Here is a 19363-nt window from a genome sequence, read left to right on the forward strand (position 1 = left end):
AATCCGAGAAGCTCTGACGCTTCCCAAAAATTGAAAGAAAGTTTGCTCGAGTTCCTGGAAACAACTTGGGCGGATGTTCACAACCGGTATAAATCAAAGATAAGAATTAAAGACGGCCAACTCGGTTTCCCAGTGTGGGCCAGGGGTCGGGACCGGGAGAAGAATAAGAAGAAATCGAAAGATGATTTCAAAACAGATTGACGATCTTCTAGGAGTTGGTTTTTGTTCTATGAACAAGCCGAAGAATGCGGTAGAGGTTTTCGATCGCTGGATAGATTCGCTACTGATAGGAGAACTGATCGCGGCCGAAATAATAGGTCGTAAGAGGATAAGGAAACGTCAGGTCCTCGAGATTCTTCCTACCCCAGGCTTCCCAAATACAACTTCAACGTCAGCGTAGTGGAGCTGGCGTCGGCCATGAAAAATATTAAAGAAGCACAGTTCCCTAAGCTAATGAGATCTGATCCCAACCAAAGGGATCCTAACTTGTGGTGCGAATACCATGGGACAAACAGTCACCAGATTGTGGACTGCGGGCATATGCGTGAAGAGGTGGCGGCATTACTGAAAAACGGCCATCTCAGGGAATGTTTAAGTGAACGGGCTAAGAACAACTATGGTTGTAATCGTGATAATGTAGAGCCTTCAAAAGCAGGAGAAGCTCCCCCGCGCCTGATAATCAAAATGATTTTCGGGGGGAACGAGATTAACGGGGTTACATTCTTGGCGGCAAAAAAGACAAAGGTGTTAGTGACCCACAATAAGAGACTCCGGGAAGTCGCTGAAGACGACATTACTTTCACGGAGGAAGACGTAAATAGATTGTTTCTACCGCACAACGATGTGTTGGTAATTTATTTAAATGTATTAGATTTGAAAATTAAACGTGTTTTGGTGGACCCAGGAAGTTTGGACAACATCATACAATGGAGTGTGTTGGAGCAAGCCAAGCTCACCGGAAGTATTATTACATTCACAAAGCTCCTCGTCGGGTTCAACCTACCAAGTGTGACAACTCGATGAGAGATCCAGCTGCCCATGAATGCCGAAGAGGTGATGAAGTCGACCCTTTTCGAGGTGGTGGATGGCGATATGGGCTACAATATTATCATGGGTAGACCGTGGTTGCAAGAGATGAAGGTTGTGCCATCAACACATCATCAATTGCTAATATTCCCAACTCCTGAAGGGATTAAACAAATAAGAGGCGACCAACCAGCAACGAGAGAAATGAATGCAATCTTAGTTTCCAGAAGCAAGGGGAAAGAGCTTACGGTATATCAATTACAGGAGCTGACTCCTGCTCCCGAGCCGAGCGAAGTCAACCAAGGGGAGGAGTCATCAAAATTTTATTAGGTACCAAGATATTTTCAAGTACCAGAAGAAACGGATGCAACAAAGTCCACATCTGAAGAACTTGAACAAATCACATTGTTTGAAAAGTTCTTGGAGAGGAAGTTCCACTTGGGGATAGTACTGCACCCCGAACTCAGGTATTGGTTTATTGAATTTCTTAAATTTAATGTCGATTGTTTTGCATGGTCGCATGCGGATATGACAGGTATCCCGCCATAAGTGGTCGTACACAAACTAAGCTTGGATCCTAGTATCCCTTCGGTAAGATAGAAAAAATGTCCTATTGCCGAGGTCAGAAACAAATTTGTCAAAGAAGAGGTAATTCGCTTGCTTGATATCGGTTCAATACGAGAGGTAAAGTATCCTGATTGGCTAGCTAATGTAGTAGTAGTTCCAAAGAAGAAGAAGAATTTTTTCATGTGCGTAGATTATAAAGACTTAAATAAGGCGTGCCTAGAATACTCGTTCCCATTGCCAAACATTGATCAAATGATTGATGCAACGGTCGGGCATGAGTTAATGAGTTTCCTAGATACTTACTCCGGGTACAACCAAATCAAAATGAACCTGGAGGATCAGGAAAAAACTTCGTTTATCACGAATTTCGGCACATATTGTTACAGTATGATGCCCTTCGGGCTAAAGAACACCGGAGCCACTTATCAACGGCTCGTGAACAAAATGTTTGAAAAGCAAATAGGGAAAATTGTGGAAGTTTACATAGATAGTATGCTTGTTAAGTCTTTGAACGCAAGTAATCATCTTACATACTTGCAAGAAACATTCGACATCCTAAGGAAACATAACATGAAACTTAACCCCGAGAAGTGTGCATTCGGGGTCAGTTCTGATAAGTTCTTGGGGTTCTTAGTATCGCAGAGGGGGATCGAGGTTAACCCTGATAAATCAAAGCCATCGAAGATATTCCAAACCAACTATCAAGCGCAAAAGAGGTTCAAAGGCTAACATAGAGATTGGCTGCTTTGAGTAGATTCATTTACCGATCTTCAAAAAAATGCCATCATTTCATTGCACTTCTAAAAAAGAAGAATAACTTTGAGTGGACACCGGAATGCCAGCAAGCTTTGAAGGATCTGAAAAGGTATTTGTCAAGTCCTATGTTATTGTCAAAATCGAAGGAAGACGAACAATTACTGATACACTTAACAGTCTCGGAGGTTGCGGTAAGTGATATTTTAGTCCGTGAGGACGAAGGTACGCAATATAATATTTACTACGTTAGTAAAATTTTAATGGGAGTATAAACTCGCTACCCACATCTGCAAAAATAGGCCTTAGCCTCGTAGTCGTCGCTTGAAAGCTAAGGCCTTATTTCCAATGTCACCCGATAGTTGTGGTGAGCACTTTTCCCCTACGAAATATTCTTCATAAGCTTGAACTCTCAGGTAGGCTGGCCAAATGGGCCGTCGAAATGAGCGAATTTGACATAGAATATAAACCTAGGACTGCAATTAAGTCACAGGTTTTGGCCGACTTTGTGGCTGATTTCAGTCCAGGACTTTTACCTTTGGCTACTAAAGAAGCAGTAATGGTGTCGGAATCGACATCAGGAGTTTGGACCTTGTTCACGGACGGAGCTTCCAATATGAAAGGGTCCGGGCTCGGCGTAGTATTAACCACGCCTTCGGGAGAAACCCTAAGGCAGGCCATAAGAACTATTCCTCTAACTAACAATGAAGTGGAATATGAAGCTTTGATTACAGGGCTCGAATTGGACCGGGGACTGGACTCTGAGGTCATAGAAATCAAATGTGACTCCCAGTTGGTGGTAAATCAGGTCTACAGGATCTTCGAAGCCAAGGAGGAACGCATGCAATAATACATAATGAAGGTTCAGGCTCTGCTCACTTGGTTCCGGGAGTGGTCAATCACGCATATCCCCAGTGAAGAAAATGCAGAAGCAGATGCACTAGCTAACCTTGGCTCTGATACGGAAATGAAAGGATCGGACTCCGGTACGGTCATACAGCTTATGCACTCGGTATTGGACGCAGATAGATATTATGAGGTAAAGCGACTAATTTGGTTTAGGACTAGAGAAACAGAATTATTGACTACCTCGAACATAGGAAACTGCCGGAAGATCCCAAGGCATCTCGGGCGCTACGCACTAAGGCAACGCGATATAGTTTTAATGGAGGTCAACTATACAAAAGAACTTTTCAAGGCCCGTTGGCCCGATGTTTGGGAGCCTCTGAAGCTAACTATGATATGTGAGAAGTCCACGAAGGGATCTGCGGAAATCACTCGGGCGTAGATTCCTTGGTGCTGAAGTTAATTAGGGAAGAATACTATTGGCCCCGGATAGAGCAAGATGCCAAGGCTTATGTTTATAAATGTGATAAGTGCCAATACTATGCACCGTTGGTACATTAACCGGCAGAGCCATTGTACTCGGTTTACTCACCATAGCCATTCATGAAGTGGGGAATGGATATCGTTGGACTATTGGCACCGACTCCCGATAAGGTAAGATTTCTTTTTATTTTAACTGACTATTTTTCTAAGTGGGTTGAAGCAGGTCCTTATCAGAAGATTGGCGAACGAGAAGTAGTAGATTTCTTGTGGGAGAATATAATTTGCAGATTTAGGATACCAAAAGAGATAGCTTGTGACAACAGGCCACATTTTATAGGTGTGAAGGTCACGAAGTTCCTTAAAGACTTAAAAATTAAAAGGATCACATCATCACCTTATCATCCGAGCGCAAATGGCCAAGTAGAATCAACGGACAAGGTGATCATACAAAATATCAAAAAGAGATTGGAAGCGGCTAAAGGAAAATGCACTGAGGAGCTGCCAGGTGTACTATGAGCGTACCGAACAACGCCAAATCGAGTACGGGGGAGACTCCTTTCTCTCTTATATACGAGGAAGAAGCCCTGATTCTGATGGAAGTAGGAGAACCTACCCTGAGATATTTCCGGGAAAACAATAAAGCAATGTTTGTTAATTTGGAGATGCTCGATGAATGCAGGGACTTGGTGCATATAAGGATGATAGCTCAAAAGTAGTGAATAAAGAGATATTACAATTAAAAGGCAAACCTCTGTTATTTTAAAGTATGAGATTTGGTTTTGAGGAAAGTAACTCAGAATACCCATGAGCTTAATGCAGGGAAGCTAGGTCCAACATGGGAAGGCCCCTATCGGGTTTCAGCTATCACCGGAAAAGGATCATACGAGTTAGAGAATCAAGATGGAGAAAAGTTGATAAGCAACTGGAATGTGGCACACTTCAAGAGATACTATTGTTGATGAGCATCACCTGTACGGAAAGTATGTGCTGCATTCTTTTTCCCTTCGTCCAGTTTTTGTCCCAATTGGGTATGGCAAGGTTTTTAACGAGGCAGCAACGAAAAACATATTGCGAAGGAAGATTCAGCAATAAGACTCTCAAGTGACAAGGCATACAAGCAAAGAACAACTACGGAACGGTTAGATAGTCTTTTACTCAATAGTAAAGTTCCTATCGGGAAGTTAAGTTTGCTGTCGAACAGAGGTTACCCGATCGTTCACAAGTAGAAGCCACTGGGGGATTGTTAGATAATCTTTGGCTCGATAGCATAAATTCCTAAGGGGAAGCGAAGTTTCTTGTCAAACTAAAGATTATCGAAGTTTGTTATCGAACTAAAGACTATCTAGCAATTCACTAGTGGAGTCTTCGAAGGTGTAAAACTTCCAGTGTTCAAATTCGCATTCGAACACTTGGGGGGAATGATATGAGGATATGGCAACAACGACTGCCACTTCGACCGGAATACGAAACCCGAAAACATAGTTGAATCATCGGGACTGGGGACTGCGCGGCCAGCCCTGTAGAAACAAGTTGTACAAGTTAGCCACAAGAAATGACAATTTCTTTTTAGCACAACGAATGCTTATGTACTTTTGAAAATGGAAAGAATAAAGTAAAGTCCTTTTATTTCTATCTTGTTTCTTGTCTGAACGATGAATTGATTTTATCATTTAAAAGTTAAACAAGTACTTCAAATGTTAGTGCCGTAATAAACAGGAGACGTCCTCTTCAAGAGTACCGTAAACATAAGAGGGCCCTCTCTTATGAAACTCTCACGATAAAGGGTTGATTTCGGAAGAACCTGTGCCCGAAATCCAAACGCTTTCGGATGAAAATACACCCAAAGCCTTGCACAATTAGACGCAAGCAGTAAAGCTTATGCAAATACTTAAACGAAAAAAGACGCAAAAAGCAAACTTGCGCAAATATTTAAACGAAAGTACACAAAAAGGATACTTATATGATACTTGAACGAAAAAGTATTTTTTTATTTACAATAAATATGCCAGACAACACAAGTACAAAAGTTTGAAAAGGAAAAATTAAGTTGATGCATCTCCGAAACCCGGAGGGAGAGAAGTATCTACGCCCCCAGGAGAAGTGGGTGGATCTGTTGCTGGTTTGATGTTTTGGCCTTCGTCATTTTTGCCTTCAGAATCATCACCTTCCGGCTCCTCTTCAGTTCCTGAGAACTCAGAACCGAAACCAGAAGAATCGATAGCATCAGGTCGGGCCGAAAGACCCCTTTTTGCAGCTAACTCCAGCTCACATGCCTTAGCGATTTCGGCATCAAAGTCAATGATACCTGATTTGGCCTCTTCCAAGGTTTTTCTTCCCATGCTATACATAACATATATTTTTTTTAACAATGAGGGAAGCCGCTCGGCGTTGAAGTTCTTCTTTAAGTTGGTCGACCTCAGCAGAAAGGTTTTCCCACGCGGATCTAACGGACCGGAGGCTGACATCGAGGTCACAGACAGTAGAGCTGAAAATTCTATTATGCTTAATGGTCCGCTTATGCTTTTTTTCTAATTGGGCATACTTCGCCCCAACAACAGCAAGCTCTTCAGCTTTGGAGTTTAAGGCCGCCTCCAAACTATTCAATCTTTCAGCGGAGGCAGCCTCACGATCGGATGCAGCAAGAACGACATTATGAATTTCAACACATTTGGCCCTAGCCTCTTCAAATTGAGCCCTCAACGAGGCAACTTCTTGGCTAAGGGTCACTACTTCTTGCTCGCTTCGCTGCAACCGAGCCTCCAACTCAACGGCCTCAGCAGCTCGAGCTTCCAGTTCTGAGAGGCGAGCAACAGTTTGATCCCTTTCGGCCAATAGTTGATCCCGCTCGAAGGTAAGCTCCTCTTTATTACAAATCAACCTTTGAATGCCCTCGGAAGCAAGAAAGTTGGCCTGCAAAACAAGAATGCAAATTCAAAACCTTGCCATAACACAAGTAGAAGAAATAAGAGAGAAAACAAAGATTGTAACGCCGTTGCATTGTACATGGAATTGTTCAACAAACACTCTCCTGAGAGAGTTTGTATCTTTTCCCAATCTTTATCTGAAGCTAGGGAATTGAGATAGTTAGCAAGTTACACCGGTTGGGATAACAGATTGCATCTGGTGGAAACCGAGAGGGTGGCGCTCCTCCTCCTTTGGGGATCTTCCGAGAGGCAGCATAATTTTGCCTCAGGTTCCCATGAACTGGGGACTGGGGAAGAGGGACATCCTCTACTCGGGCAGCTGTAGCCGGCGAAAATGATGTAGTAGTTGCTGGTGGCAAAGGCAAAATTGGAGAAGAGGGAGATGAAGTTGATGGCATTGAAGGATGAGATGTGGCTGCGGCAAACGCAGTGTTGGTCATTGGTTTCTCCTCAACCGAAGACGGTAGGGACCCGATACTCAACCTCACGATACCGGGCACATCAAACTCCCCCAGATTGTCAAGGCATCATCCTCGGTTGGTGTAGCTAACTCAACAGATTGATCATTCTGTTGAGTTGATGAAGGTCATAGTCTTTTATGTAGAGAAGCCACATCATCACTCGCTTCTCCATCATCGTCGATCACTATGATTTTTGGTACCGGCTCGGGCACGACGCTCATAACCACAACATTCGAAGATGACTCGGGCACTGCGTTCTTTGCCTTTTTATTTGTTCCCCCGGTCGTGGATGAATGTCTTATTTTTTGTTGCTTGTTCTCTGGTCGGGGACTCCGAGAAGAAGCACTTGTACCAGAAGCAAGCTCGGAGATACTTGTTCCTGTAAAAGCCTCCTGCAGCAGCCTTGCCGCGTCAGCAGGATTAGCCAAAACGTCCTCCTCGGGGACGACAACTGAGTCTTGGGGTAAGGGGACGAATTTTCTCTATCATCACTATAAGTGGATAAATTTTCTGACAAGCATATACTATACTTCATCAAAAGCTCAAATAACATTTTACTTTCTGGCTTATTTGCACTGTTTTTATTGCTCCCGGTAGCTCTGTGCCCGGAACTAAGATATCTGCCGTTTATTCTAATTTTAAGGCTAAGTCTTATATTTCTAATTATCTATTTTTTTTGGATCAAATTAATTCACTTGTCTATAAACCACGTATAAATTCATCTGTGTCGTTTTACGAGTAAACAATTTCCATCCTCCCAAAATTAAGAAAAATATTGTTCTGCCGCTTGTATTTTGGTTACTATTTATGGGTCTGTCTTGCACCATGTGAACTGTGACGGGTTTCTCAGTTATTTTTTATTATCTTAGACTGCTTTGATCATTGAACAATCGAGGATTTGGTAAGAAAAATATTCTGAAAACCATTTCCAGCAAATAAGTTATTTTCTAGTGATTGATTGTCACAAAAAATGTTTAAGTAAAACATTTTTCACAAGAAAGAAAAAATGACTTTCCTCACTTTTCGACGAAAGTCATTTTCCTTCATAAAACTCGTAATTTCATGTCACTACTTTAATCAACACTTAATTATTATTATCAATCTTTAATATTCAAAAATCTCATCGAAACATTATCCAATTTGTTAATACTATTAACATTCTTTAATAAATATTTTCTTTTTCTCTAAAATATTTCTGACTTTGCAAACATTTACCTATAAAAAATTCTCCAGAATGATTTTCATCATACCAAACAAACCTTTACTATAAAATATATTTCTAAAAGTCAATTCTTCAATTATATATGTAGTTCGAGTCCAAAAGAGTTGGTTTAATTAGTCATGCCAAAGAAACGAATTTGTTCATGCTTCTATGTGACCTCAACCACTAACTTTTTATATGTCCAACTCCCTATACTATGAAGAGCAATTGTTCCGGAAATGTCAGCAGGAGATTCATGAGGACCAATGGTATATAACAGAAATACTTATTGAGGACGTGACATTCTTGTCACTTGTCAAGGATTTCAATTCTCAAAATCTTAAGATAATTAAATTAACCAGGTAGCTAGGAAGGCGGAGCAATAGTCTCATGCTTGTGGCCACTCACTTTTATCTCTAAACCAAGGGAAGCCTGAAAATAACGGTGGGTGGTGTATAGATCAAGGAATAAATAAGAATAATCTAATATCAAATCGTCTTTTTAATTAATGTTTTCTTAAAATATGTAAAAAATAAATATAACAAGTAAAAGAGAGCGGATGAGGAAGTAATTAAGTAGAACCTAACGTTAATATGCCCCGTGAATAAATACAAAGCATAACTCTGCTCCTAAGGAGAAGAGAAAAAAAAACTGAATGTGGGATCTTGAAGTCCAGGTACCTATAGAGGGCTGACCAGGAGTTGACCACCTATAGAGTTATTGTGTTGTGTTTATTCAAGGCCAAAGCTTTTTGTACTACCACAATATATATATATATATATATGCTACTTCGGCTTTTACATCTTTTATCATCAGAGCTTTAACTGTTCAAAAGTTAAGCATATGAACTTTGGCATAGATTTCAGCTTTAACCCTCAGATAGTTAGCTGAATTCTTATACACTCTGATTTTTAAAACTGCTTTACAACTGTTACAGCTGCTTTCACCAAATTTTGAAGAAAAGTAGCCCAAATTTCATATCGCTTTGTCTCCTTTAATGATTTACTTATTAACTTTATGTATATATGTGCCTTTTTATTGTTTCTTCTCTGCTGGAAATTTGAGTAAATTGCAGATCCAAGTTACCTGTTTACTTCTCCAAAATGCTCCTGTAAATTTTTATCTCTTTAATGTTTAATCTTGAATGACTAGGAAATACTCACTCCGTCTCATATTAATAGTCATGGTTACTAAAAATAATTGTCTCAAATTATTTGTCATTTTAGAAGTTCAAGATAAGATTGATGGTTTTTTTTCTTTTTTATCCTTAGTAATAATTATTCTTAAAAATAGAGGTAATACATAAATAGAATAAATATTCAATGAAGAGAGATTATATCTTAAGACGTAAATAAATATAGAATAGTTTAATTATTTTCCTAATTAATAATTTTTAAGGAGCATATAAAAGAGAAACACGAGATATATAATATGAGATGGGGAGTAGTACTTTACCATGCTGTTGGATGAACTTGAATTGTTAACATAGTAGTTGACTAGTCGATTCCTTATTCAATTACTTAATTTATTAGGAGGGTATGTGACATTCTTGAGCCCCCAACTTTTTTCGTGATTAATGCCCCACATTTGGTTATCACACTTGGTTGAAAAAATGGTGGTGCTATAAAATGATTTGTTTGATTGGGATTAACTATTTTAAGATGTTAAAATTGGATGTTACTACTTCGAGAATAAAAATAGTTTTAAAGAAAAAAATTAGTACTCAAAGGTAAAGATTTATTTGGTCCCTAAAACAGGAGAAAACAAAACGAATTGCTTTGTTGTATATTTTTTTTTTGGTATAGAAGTATCAGTTTCCATGATCCGCAGATATATAGATATCAAAGTGAGTACGTTAGAAGAGAGAAACAGTGAAAAGATATGTTCTTTACCAAACATTTGGCATCTCTTAAAGTAGAAATTATAGCTTGTAAGTAGTCCGAAATTTCCTCAAAGTTTTCACCTTTCAGCAGTAATAACTAAAGATATGTCATTTTCGTAAAATAGTCAAAAAAACAAGCAAGTATCCAACGGCTATAAAGTTACAACTTCAAATCAGTGACTGACAACTATCACACACATAGCTTTTAGCTTTAGCCTTGCTATAAATTAGTTGAACCTTGCACAATCTCATAGTCTCAACTACTTCTTGAACTTGTCCAAACTCTAATTTTCAAGAGGAAAAAAAATTAAGCATATAATTTTTCATGTACCCAAGAAGAAACACAGCCTCCTCAATTTTGGAGGTCTTTTCACTAAATCCTTTGCCTTATCCAGTGCTTTTATTTTTAGCTGTGATTTTCATTTTTCTTGGTATTCAATGGTTTGTTTCATATGAAGAAGTGATGGAGGCTACTGAAGAAAGTTTTGGTTGGATACTTATGGCTGTGCCACTGGTGTTGTTATTCGCCGTCCGGTGGTTGTCCACGGTGGACCCGCCGGACTGGTTTTCTGGAGGGTCGCCATGGGATCGGCGGCGGAGGATGTATCAGCTGCCGTCGGAAGGAAGCTCGCCGTGGGGGGTGGCTGCTTTGATTGTGTTGTTACTAGTTCTGTTGCAGTACCAGTCTACTTTTCTTGATATGTGGTTCTTATAGTAGTTCTTATTACAAGAGGAATTAAGGATATGTAAATATATGTAACTACTGATTATAATTCAACTTCTCTCACTTTTGGGTGGAAATCATTTTTGCATTACTATTATCTGATCAGTTCTTAACTGCTTTTCACAATTTTAACCAAGACTTCAATATTATTATCAATTTTTGTTACTAATCTATTTGTTTAACCATTTGATAGATGGGATTCACCGACTCAGACTAATTTAGATTAGGACCATTTAGAATACATTTAAGGAGAAAGTGCTCTCTCTAATTTAATTTCTTCATTCTTAATGCTCGAACTCGAAATCTCTATTTAGTTTGCTAATATTATTATCTAGATTAACACTTTATAGTTTCTTAGTAAATTTACCAATTTCTAGTTTTTAACTTTCCAACAAAACATTTTACAAAAAAATATTTCTGAAAACCATTTTACAAAAATGACTCATAAAAACAAACACAATATGAGTCCTCAAAAATATACAAGGAATTAAAGTCATTAGGGGAGAATTAGAGCTAAAGGTAAAAGTTGATTGCCATTTGGTGGAGTGTACTATAGAGCTAAATGTAAGGTTTACTGTCCTACTTTGTCATTTATTACTTGATTGGTTTGTTAGTCTTTTGAATGGGCCATCAAACTTGATTGTAGGGTAGAGCAGAAAGATAGAATGATTACTTGTGGTGGTTATCTCTCCTTTATTTGGTAAAGTTTTTTAAGCTTTATATTCATTGATGATTGATGAACAAGTGGCCCAAATAAGTAAACTTGCCACTCGATTAAAATATCAAGTAAAAAATTGGCGAGTTTGTTGAGTCACGTCATTCTTTTCTAGACGAGAAATAAGTTGGTTAAATAGTCTTTCAGAAGTGATCTTTTTTCTACGGTGAATTTCATATAAAGAATTGCATAATTTTTCATTTTTCGAGGGATAGGGTGGTGAGACATAATTCTGCAATTAATTAATGACATAATATGAGACATAAGAAACGGAACCTATAAGTGGTTCTGGTACATTTGGTTTAAATGAATATACACAAAATTTCTACTTATACAAGTATGAGGTCATTTCATAGGTTTTAAGCTCTTAATTAGCGAGTAATTAAAGTGAAAATAGATTTATCTAGAGTTGTCATTTCTGAGGTTTTAAGCTTTTGTCTTCTTTCCCAATATTTCTCTTTTTTAGTCAAACTGAAATGAATCAGATTTGACCATAATTGGTTTCTACATTGAAATATTACGGGTTGCAATTATCGAAATCATGAAGGATAAGAAATCTTCAAAGGCAATTATTGGTGCCAAAGACCCTCTGTTATCCTGAAAATGACTTATGAGGCTTGATATCAAAAAAACAAAAAAATAGTACAAAGACAAATTATCGTGCATGCACTATTTCCTTTAGGAGTTTAAAGTGATCGTAAACGTCGTGTATATAACTTAAATTCTTGATTTAATAGTAAGATTAAAGAAAAAGGAAAACGGAACTCTTGTATAGATTGTTATTTTCTTGTTATTGTCCTATGCTATACCCAGCGAATGAGACACATCGCAACATTTTTTGCATACTACCTCCGGCCACTTTGTCCCAAAAGGCAAAAACACAGGTAAACAGACAAAATAAACCCTGAAAACTCGCAACTGCGAATAATAATGGTACCCAAAAGTTGAAATAAAAATGAAAACAAGCTCTTCGTTTTGTTATATTTTCTTGTTATTATCATACAATTCATATACCCAGATAATGAGACACATCCCTAGAATTTTTATATATGTTGCTACTGACTTTAAGCTTACATCCTTTGCACTTCGGTAGTGGGCCCTGATATTAAGCTGAGTAGTGGGATACACTGTTCATTACCAAATTATCATATGATGGGGTTGGCCAAAGTTATGGCACAGTACTTCAATCCATACTTCTTTAAGCCACTTCTGTCTTTTTATGGTTTGACTCCTTCAATGGATAAATGCCAAGGGAAAGAAATACAGTATAGCGTGTGTCAGAAGACTAATACTCCCTCCGTTTCAATTTATGTGAACCCATTTGACTGGGCACAAAATTTAAAAAAAGAGAGAAGACTTTTGAACTTGTGGTGTAAAATGAGTCACATATATTTTGTGTGGCTATAAATCATTGTATAAAAGTAAATTGTTTCCAAATAAGGAAAGAGGTCATTCTTTTTGGTACGGACTAAAAAGAAAATAAGTTCACATAAATTGAAACGGATGGAGTATATATATCTATCAAATTCTAGTTAGACCGACTATATTACAGGGTAGAGTGTTGGCCGGTTAAGAATTCTCATGTCTAGAAGATTAAAGTAGCTGAAATGAGAATGTTAAGGTGGATGTATGGGCATACCTGTAGGTTAGATAAGATTAGGAATAAAATTATTAGGGATAAGGTGGGAGTGACCTCGTGGAGGATAAGATGCGGGAGGCGAGGTTGAGATGATTCGGGCATGTATATGAAAAATTGCTTATTCATCATTCAATCTAAATTTGAGCTCTCTCGCTTCAACATCACATATAGCTCGAACGGTAGCCAAGAAAAGGCCTGCCAAGGATGATTGGAATTTCTACATCCACTTCACAATCCAATATTACAAAGTTGGCAGGAAAATAGAATCGATCCACTTTGACAAGGATATCATCGATGACACCCAATGGTTTCTTCAATGTTCGATTTGCCACTAACAATTTCATTGTGGTAGGTCTAGGATCACCCAAACCTAACTTCGTGAATACAGCATAGGGCATCAAATTGATACTAGCCCCCAAACCACACAAGCTTTTGCGAAGCTTGTCAACCCAATAGCACAAGGAATAGTAAAAGCCCCGGGGTCTTCCATCTTTTTAACCCCGGTTTGTGAGATAATTGCACTACATTGATAGGTGACCTTGCTAGTTTCAAAATTAGCATTCTTCTTCTTAGTGACCAAGTCCTTCGTGAATTTAGCATAACCCGACATCCTTTCAAGAGCTTCCACAAAAGGCGCATTGATGGTGATTTGATTCAACATATCATAGAACTTTTGCAATTGGCCTTCTGGTTGTTGCTTTGAAAATCTTTGTGGAAACGGGGGAGGCGGTCTCGATAATTGCTTGTACAATCTAGGTGCCTCCTTGCTTGCCTCATTGATTGGTTATTTCTCCTTTGAAGGGATTTCATTTGCATTTTGAGAGGTTCTTGGTGCTTAGTGCACCTCTTCAACAATAATTGGACTTACTATTGGCACCACACACTTGGGAACTTCAATCACCTCGAGCCTCTTATTGACCAGGAGAGGTACATCTTGCTTAGGAACTTCATCAACTTTAGGAGGATCATCAACCTTGGGAAGAGCCACCTTAGGAACTTTGGGACTCTTGACCTTAGGAAAAGCATATTTGAGAGGAAACTCCTCTTCGTCATCATCATCCTCAACTACAATGGATCTCTTCTTTAGAATTTTGCTCCGCCTTGTGGAAATGGCAAACACTCGCTTTATACCCTCATCTCTCTTTGGATTTGGAATTGTGTCACTAGGCAATGATACTTGTGGTCTCACATTCAATTGAGAAGATATTTGACCCAATTGAGTCTCAATTTGCTTGATTGAAGTGGTATGAGAATCCACCACTTGATTCATTTCTCGCCTCTCTTTGTCGGATTGCTCTTGATTCTTGAGCATCCTTTCTATCGTCACTAAAAGTTGGTTATCAGTTGAAGAGTCACCTTGGTTGTTGTATGGAGGAGGTTGGTAGGATCTTTGTTGATATTGTTGGGAAGATCCACCACCTCGATTACCTTGATTACCGCCACTCCAACCTTGGTTTCCTTCATTGTTATTTCCCCAAGTGCCTTGTTATTACTTGGCCTCCATTGTCCTTGGCTAGATCCTGAAAGTTACCTCGTTGATTTTGATAGTTGCTCACAAATTGAACTTCCTCATTTTGCTCTTGATAAGAATCATCTTGAGTGTAGCGTCCATTATCTTGTGAGTACATCTCCTCTTGAGGTTGACGTTGATTACCCTTCATATTTTGCTTAGATCCCAAGACATGAACACCTTCCACGGCATGTACTTGATGCGATGCTTGAGTTTGTTGAAGGTGCGCTTTTGCAAGTTGATTCATAGTGGTGGTCAACTCGGCGATGGCTTGACCATGATCTTGCAACTCTTTGTTGAGGTGAATCATATTCGGATACCCTTGAGGAATATTTGCTCGAGATTGCCAAGCGGATGACATCTCCTCCATCTCATCAAGTATGGAACAAGCCTCCGGGTAAGACGTGGTCATAAAGTTTCCACCGGCAAGTTGGTTCACTACACATTAATTGGTTGTGTTAGTTCCACGGTAGAAGGTTTATTGCAACATGTTCTCGGTCTTATCATTATTACGACATTCCTTCATCATGGTTCTATAGTGTTCCCAAATTTCGTGTAGTGGCTCATTCGGTTCTTGCTTGAATGCCAAGATTTCATCCCTCAAAGAAGCCATGTTCCCGGGTGAGAAGAATTTGGCAATAAACTTCTCTGTCAGCTCATCCCAAGTATGGATAGAATGGTTTGGTAAGCGCTCCAACCAATCCAAAGCTTTTTTGCTTAGGGAGAAAGGAAATAACCTCAATTTCAAAGCGTCCTCGGATACATTTATTTGCTTACTTTCCCAACAAGTATCTACGAATCCATTTAAGTGCTTGTATGCATTTTGATGAGGTGCTCCGGCGAAGTAGCCTCTTTGCTCAAGAAAGGTGAGCATGACATTTGTAATTTGAAAATTTTTCGCCCTAATACGAGGGGAGACAATTGCATTTGCATAGCCATCATTTAGTGTGGCATGTTGTTGAGTCGATTGGCCGTGTGGAGGTGATGGTGGTGGATGCGGCGGAGGTTGGTATTGGTTTTGCCCTCGACCACGCTGGTTTCCTTGAACCGGAGCCGTTTCTCCATCTACCATATCTTCATCAATGGCTCCAAGAGTCAAATCTCCAAGGTCATTGTTGTTCGCCATTAGTAACCTACAAAAATCACACACGAATCAAAGTTTCACAAAGAAAAGATAAGAGCTCAAGAAAACACACAATAACAAAGTAGCACAAGAACACCGTACTCCCCGGCAACGACGGCAAAAATAGATGACGTCCAATCCTACATCTCCAAAGGAAGCGTAACACGGTCGTTAGCAATAATAAACCCAACAAAGGTTGGGGTCGAATCCCACAAGGAATAAGAGTGTGTTAGAGTGTCCAAATGTGTATAAACTTGATGATTCTTAATGTAATCTTCTAACAAAGAGTGATTGTTCAATTATGTCTACAATTACTACTAAAGTTTGGCTAAGGAATTCTATCAAACACTTAGAGTGCAAATAAGATGATGTAATTGTAACAAATAAGAGAAAGGCGCTAGGATTGATTCCCCTTCGTGTAGGCTATGCTTTTGGGTATATAAATGTTCAATTCTAGTTAATTAAGCATATGTTATGGCCTCAATTTCTATTCCACCAACTTAATGTCTTCCAACACTCAAGAGGTTTTTACCCCAAGTTACTCCTTCAAGTCAACTAAGGCTCAATGGTGAACAATTGATTATTCCGAGTAGAAATCACACTATTCCTAGTTAGATTTTATTAATCAAGTGATTAACCCTCTAAATTCCTTGCTAATTAACTTGTACCTAAGCTAAGTTCCACTCTTCCAAGTTAGAACAAGCAAAATATGCATGAATTTAGTGTTTGCAACCACAAAATCAATCAATAAAGCATGGAGTAATTAGAGAACACAAAGCTTAATGAAATAAAGAACTAATATTAATAATCCAAAAATATAACCACACTTAGGGTTCACAATCCTAGCTTAATAAACTTAGCTAGACATATTAAAAAAAGAAAAAACAAAAAGAGATGAAAATCCAAACATAATAGCTAAAGAGGAAAGAAAGATTGTGTAGAAGAATGGTGAAGTCACCCAAATTCCTCAAAAAGAAATCCCCAACAGCTGCTACATAAGTATTCTTGCCAAAAAGATGCCCTAAAATGACTTAAAATAGCTATTTATACTAAGTCCCAAAGTGGACAAAATTGCCCTGTCGAGCCAACTATGAGGTCAACCGTGAGATGCAACTGAATGATAACGAATTCCAGACGCTTCATTTCTTCAACTCTTCAGGCTTCTCTTGAACCGTGTCCAACGGTTGGAGCAACTGTGTCCAACGATCTGCCTAAAAGTCTTTTTACTTCAACTTTTCTCCAATTTTAGCTCTAAAGTGATGAGTTCTTGCCCATTTTTGATATTCTCCGATTCCAAAGTTCTCACACAACTTCAAAAGCTGAAAATACACCATTCAAAGCACAATTATCCAATTTATTCCAACAAATAGGACATTAAACTCTATAATAACATAAGAACAATTAGCTAAAAAGCTAACGAATCAGACATGACCCTGATAAAAGGGTGTAGAGATCGAAGATTAGAGTAGAAGGTTAGCATATAATCAAACGCTTCCCTTTATTTTCTCAGTTCGCTAGCATTAGTGTTAATATGATATCTTTTTATTCATAGGTTGCTACTACTACCTAGAGTTTAACTGCTTTCTTGGTTTCGTTCTTATTTTTATCTTGTTGTTATTCCGACTTGTTGCCATTACTCCTTTTCATCCATTCTCTGGACGAGAATTTATCTAAAACAACCTCTCTACCTTTCCATGGTAGGGGTAATGCAGTATATATCTTACCTTCCACAGACCCCACTTGTGGGAACTCACTGAATTTGTTGTTGTCGTCATTATAGTAGTCTGAAATCATTGTCTTTGCTTTGTTTGCACAATCCCTGGTTATCAATTGAAGGGTATTGTGGATAAATTCGTTCTTAAAATAAAGTTAGATGCAACAAAGGGAGAAAAATTTATTTACAGAACATAATTAATCTTTAGAAACTTCAAACAAAAGAAGTGAATCCTTTGATTTTATCTTCAGGAAAAGTTTGGTCCCATGGGCTTTGATCTTGGGCAAACCAAAACTGATTTTTTGTGTTACTTGGTAAGGGACCTTGAATCTTTTCTAACACAAGAGTTGCCAGTTGGCTCAACTTAATTTCTAATTTTTTAAGGGCTGAATTCTGACTCTCCATCTTTTCATCAGTGGTCGTAATGTACTTATACATAAGGTCATCATGACTTGGATGAGCTTGTTGAGGCCTTTGTTGATATGGGGTTATTTGCTGATAAGGTTTAAAATTTAATTGTCCTCGGTTTTGATTCTGATATCCGGACGGATCCTGTACAGGTTGATTGTGAAAGTTTTGAGAGTTCTCAACACCATTTTGATTGCTCCATTGAAATCCTGGATGTTTATGTGCCATTGGACTTCCAAAAGGATAAGATTTGTAGCCGATAACATTGACTTGTCCATCATTTTGATGGATTGCTTGGCATTCATGATTTAGATAATTTTCTCCACACATGTCACAAACTTTAGACTGATTTGGTTGTTGTGTATTCACCTGTAAAGATTCACACTTTTGTGCCAAAGAAATAATCTGTTGTGTTAGTGTATTTAAAGCATCTGCCTGATTTACCGTAGCAGCTTTCTTGATAATTACACGCCCAGATGACCATTGGATAACTGTCTCAGAAAATTCATTCAACAATTGCAATGCTTTCTCTGTGATTTTTCCCATTACAGAACCTCATGCAGCTGCATCTATTCCGTGATAAAAAAAATATATAACTGCATATGTTTTGGAATGTCGTGGTGTGGATATTTTCTTAGCATTGCCTTTAACCTTTCCCAAGCTTGATAAACTGACTCTGTGTCAGTTTCCAAGAAATTAGATATGTCTTGTCCTAACTTAATAGTTTTAGCAGGGGAAAAGTATTTATTTAAACATTTCTGAGTCATTTGGTCTTATGTGGTAATTGATCCTCGAGGCAAACTTCGCAACCAAGTCTTAGCATCTCCTTTTAAAGAAAAAGAAAATAGCCTTAACTTGATTGCTTCAGGGGATACTCTATAATACTTTGCAATTTCAACTACTTCCAGAAAATCAATTAAATGACTATGTGGATCTTCACTTGAATCTCTAGTAAAGATACAAGATTGTTAGATCATTTGAATCAGGCCGGTCCTGATTTCAAAGTTGTTGGCTGCAACTGGGAGTTTCCTGACACTAGATTCACAGTTGAAGTGGTCTGGTCTAGCATAATCCCTTAGAATTTTGTTTGTTGGCCTTGGCGCCACTTCATCAAAATGATCCTCTATATGGACTGGTGGTGGTACTCCGCGTGGGTTTATATTTTCTACTTCTTGATTCTCCATTCCTTCAAAAGCTATTGTTTGAAAAGACGTTTGTTCTTTCTTGCGCGATCGATGAGATCTTTCAATTTCAGGATCGTAACTTGCCAACTCTTTTGTAGAAAAAGGGTCATAAACTAATTGAAATTCATAAAGTAAAGAAAATTAGTTCCTAAAATAATAATAGCAATAAAAAAAAATAATAACAAAAATAATAATAATAATAA

General features: G+C 38.4%; 2 protein-coding genes across 2 annotated transcripts; both read left to right on the forward strand.

The window, feature by feature from the left end:
- The first annotated feature begins 417 nt into the window (after positions 1–417).
- Positions 418–1023, forward strand: LOC138907015 (uncharacterized). Its single transcript, XM_070196885.1, has one exon. The coding sequence runs from the start codon at positions 418–420 to the stop codon at positions 1021–1023; it is 606 nt and encodes a 201-aa protein (XP_070052986.1).
- Positions 1024–10379: 9356 nt separating this feature from the next.
- LOC104112990 (uncharacterized) lies at positions 10380–10944 on the forward strand. Its single transcript, XM_009623049.4, has one exon. It carries the CDS (start codon positions 10469–10471, stop codon positions 10856–10858), a length of 390 nt encoding a protein of 129 aa, XP_009621344.1. The 5' UTR covers positions 10380–10468; the 3' UTR covers positions 10859–10944.
- The last annotated feature ends 8419 nt before the right edge of the window (positions 10945–19363 follow it).

This window comes from Nicotiana tomentosiformis, chromosome 1 (assembly GCF_000390325.3).
Source record: "Nicotiana tomentosiformis chromosome 1, ASM39032v3, whole genome shotgun sequence".
Classification (NCBI taxonomy): Eukaryota; Viridiplantae; Streptophyta; class Magnoliopsida; order Solanales; family Solanaceae; genus Nicotiana; species Nicotiana tomentosiformis.

Excerpts from the sequence above, each read along its gene's own strand:
- LOC138907015 (XM_070196885.1), top strand. The coding sequence starts at position 418 with ATGAAAAATATTAAAGAAGCACAGTTCCCTAAGCTAATGAGATCTGAT.
- LOC104112990 (XM_009623049.4), top strand. The coding sequence starts at position 10,469 with ATGTACCCAAGAAGAAACACAGCCTCCTCAATTTTGGAGGTCTTTTCA.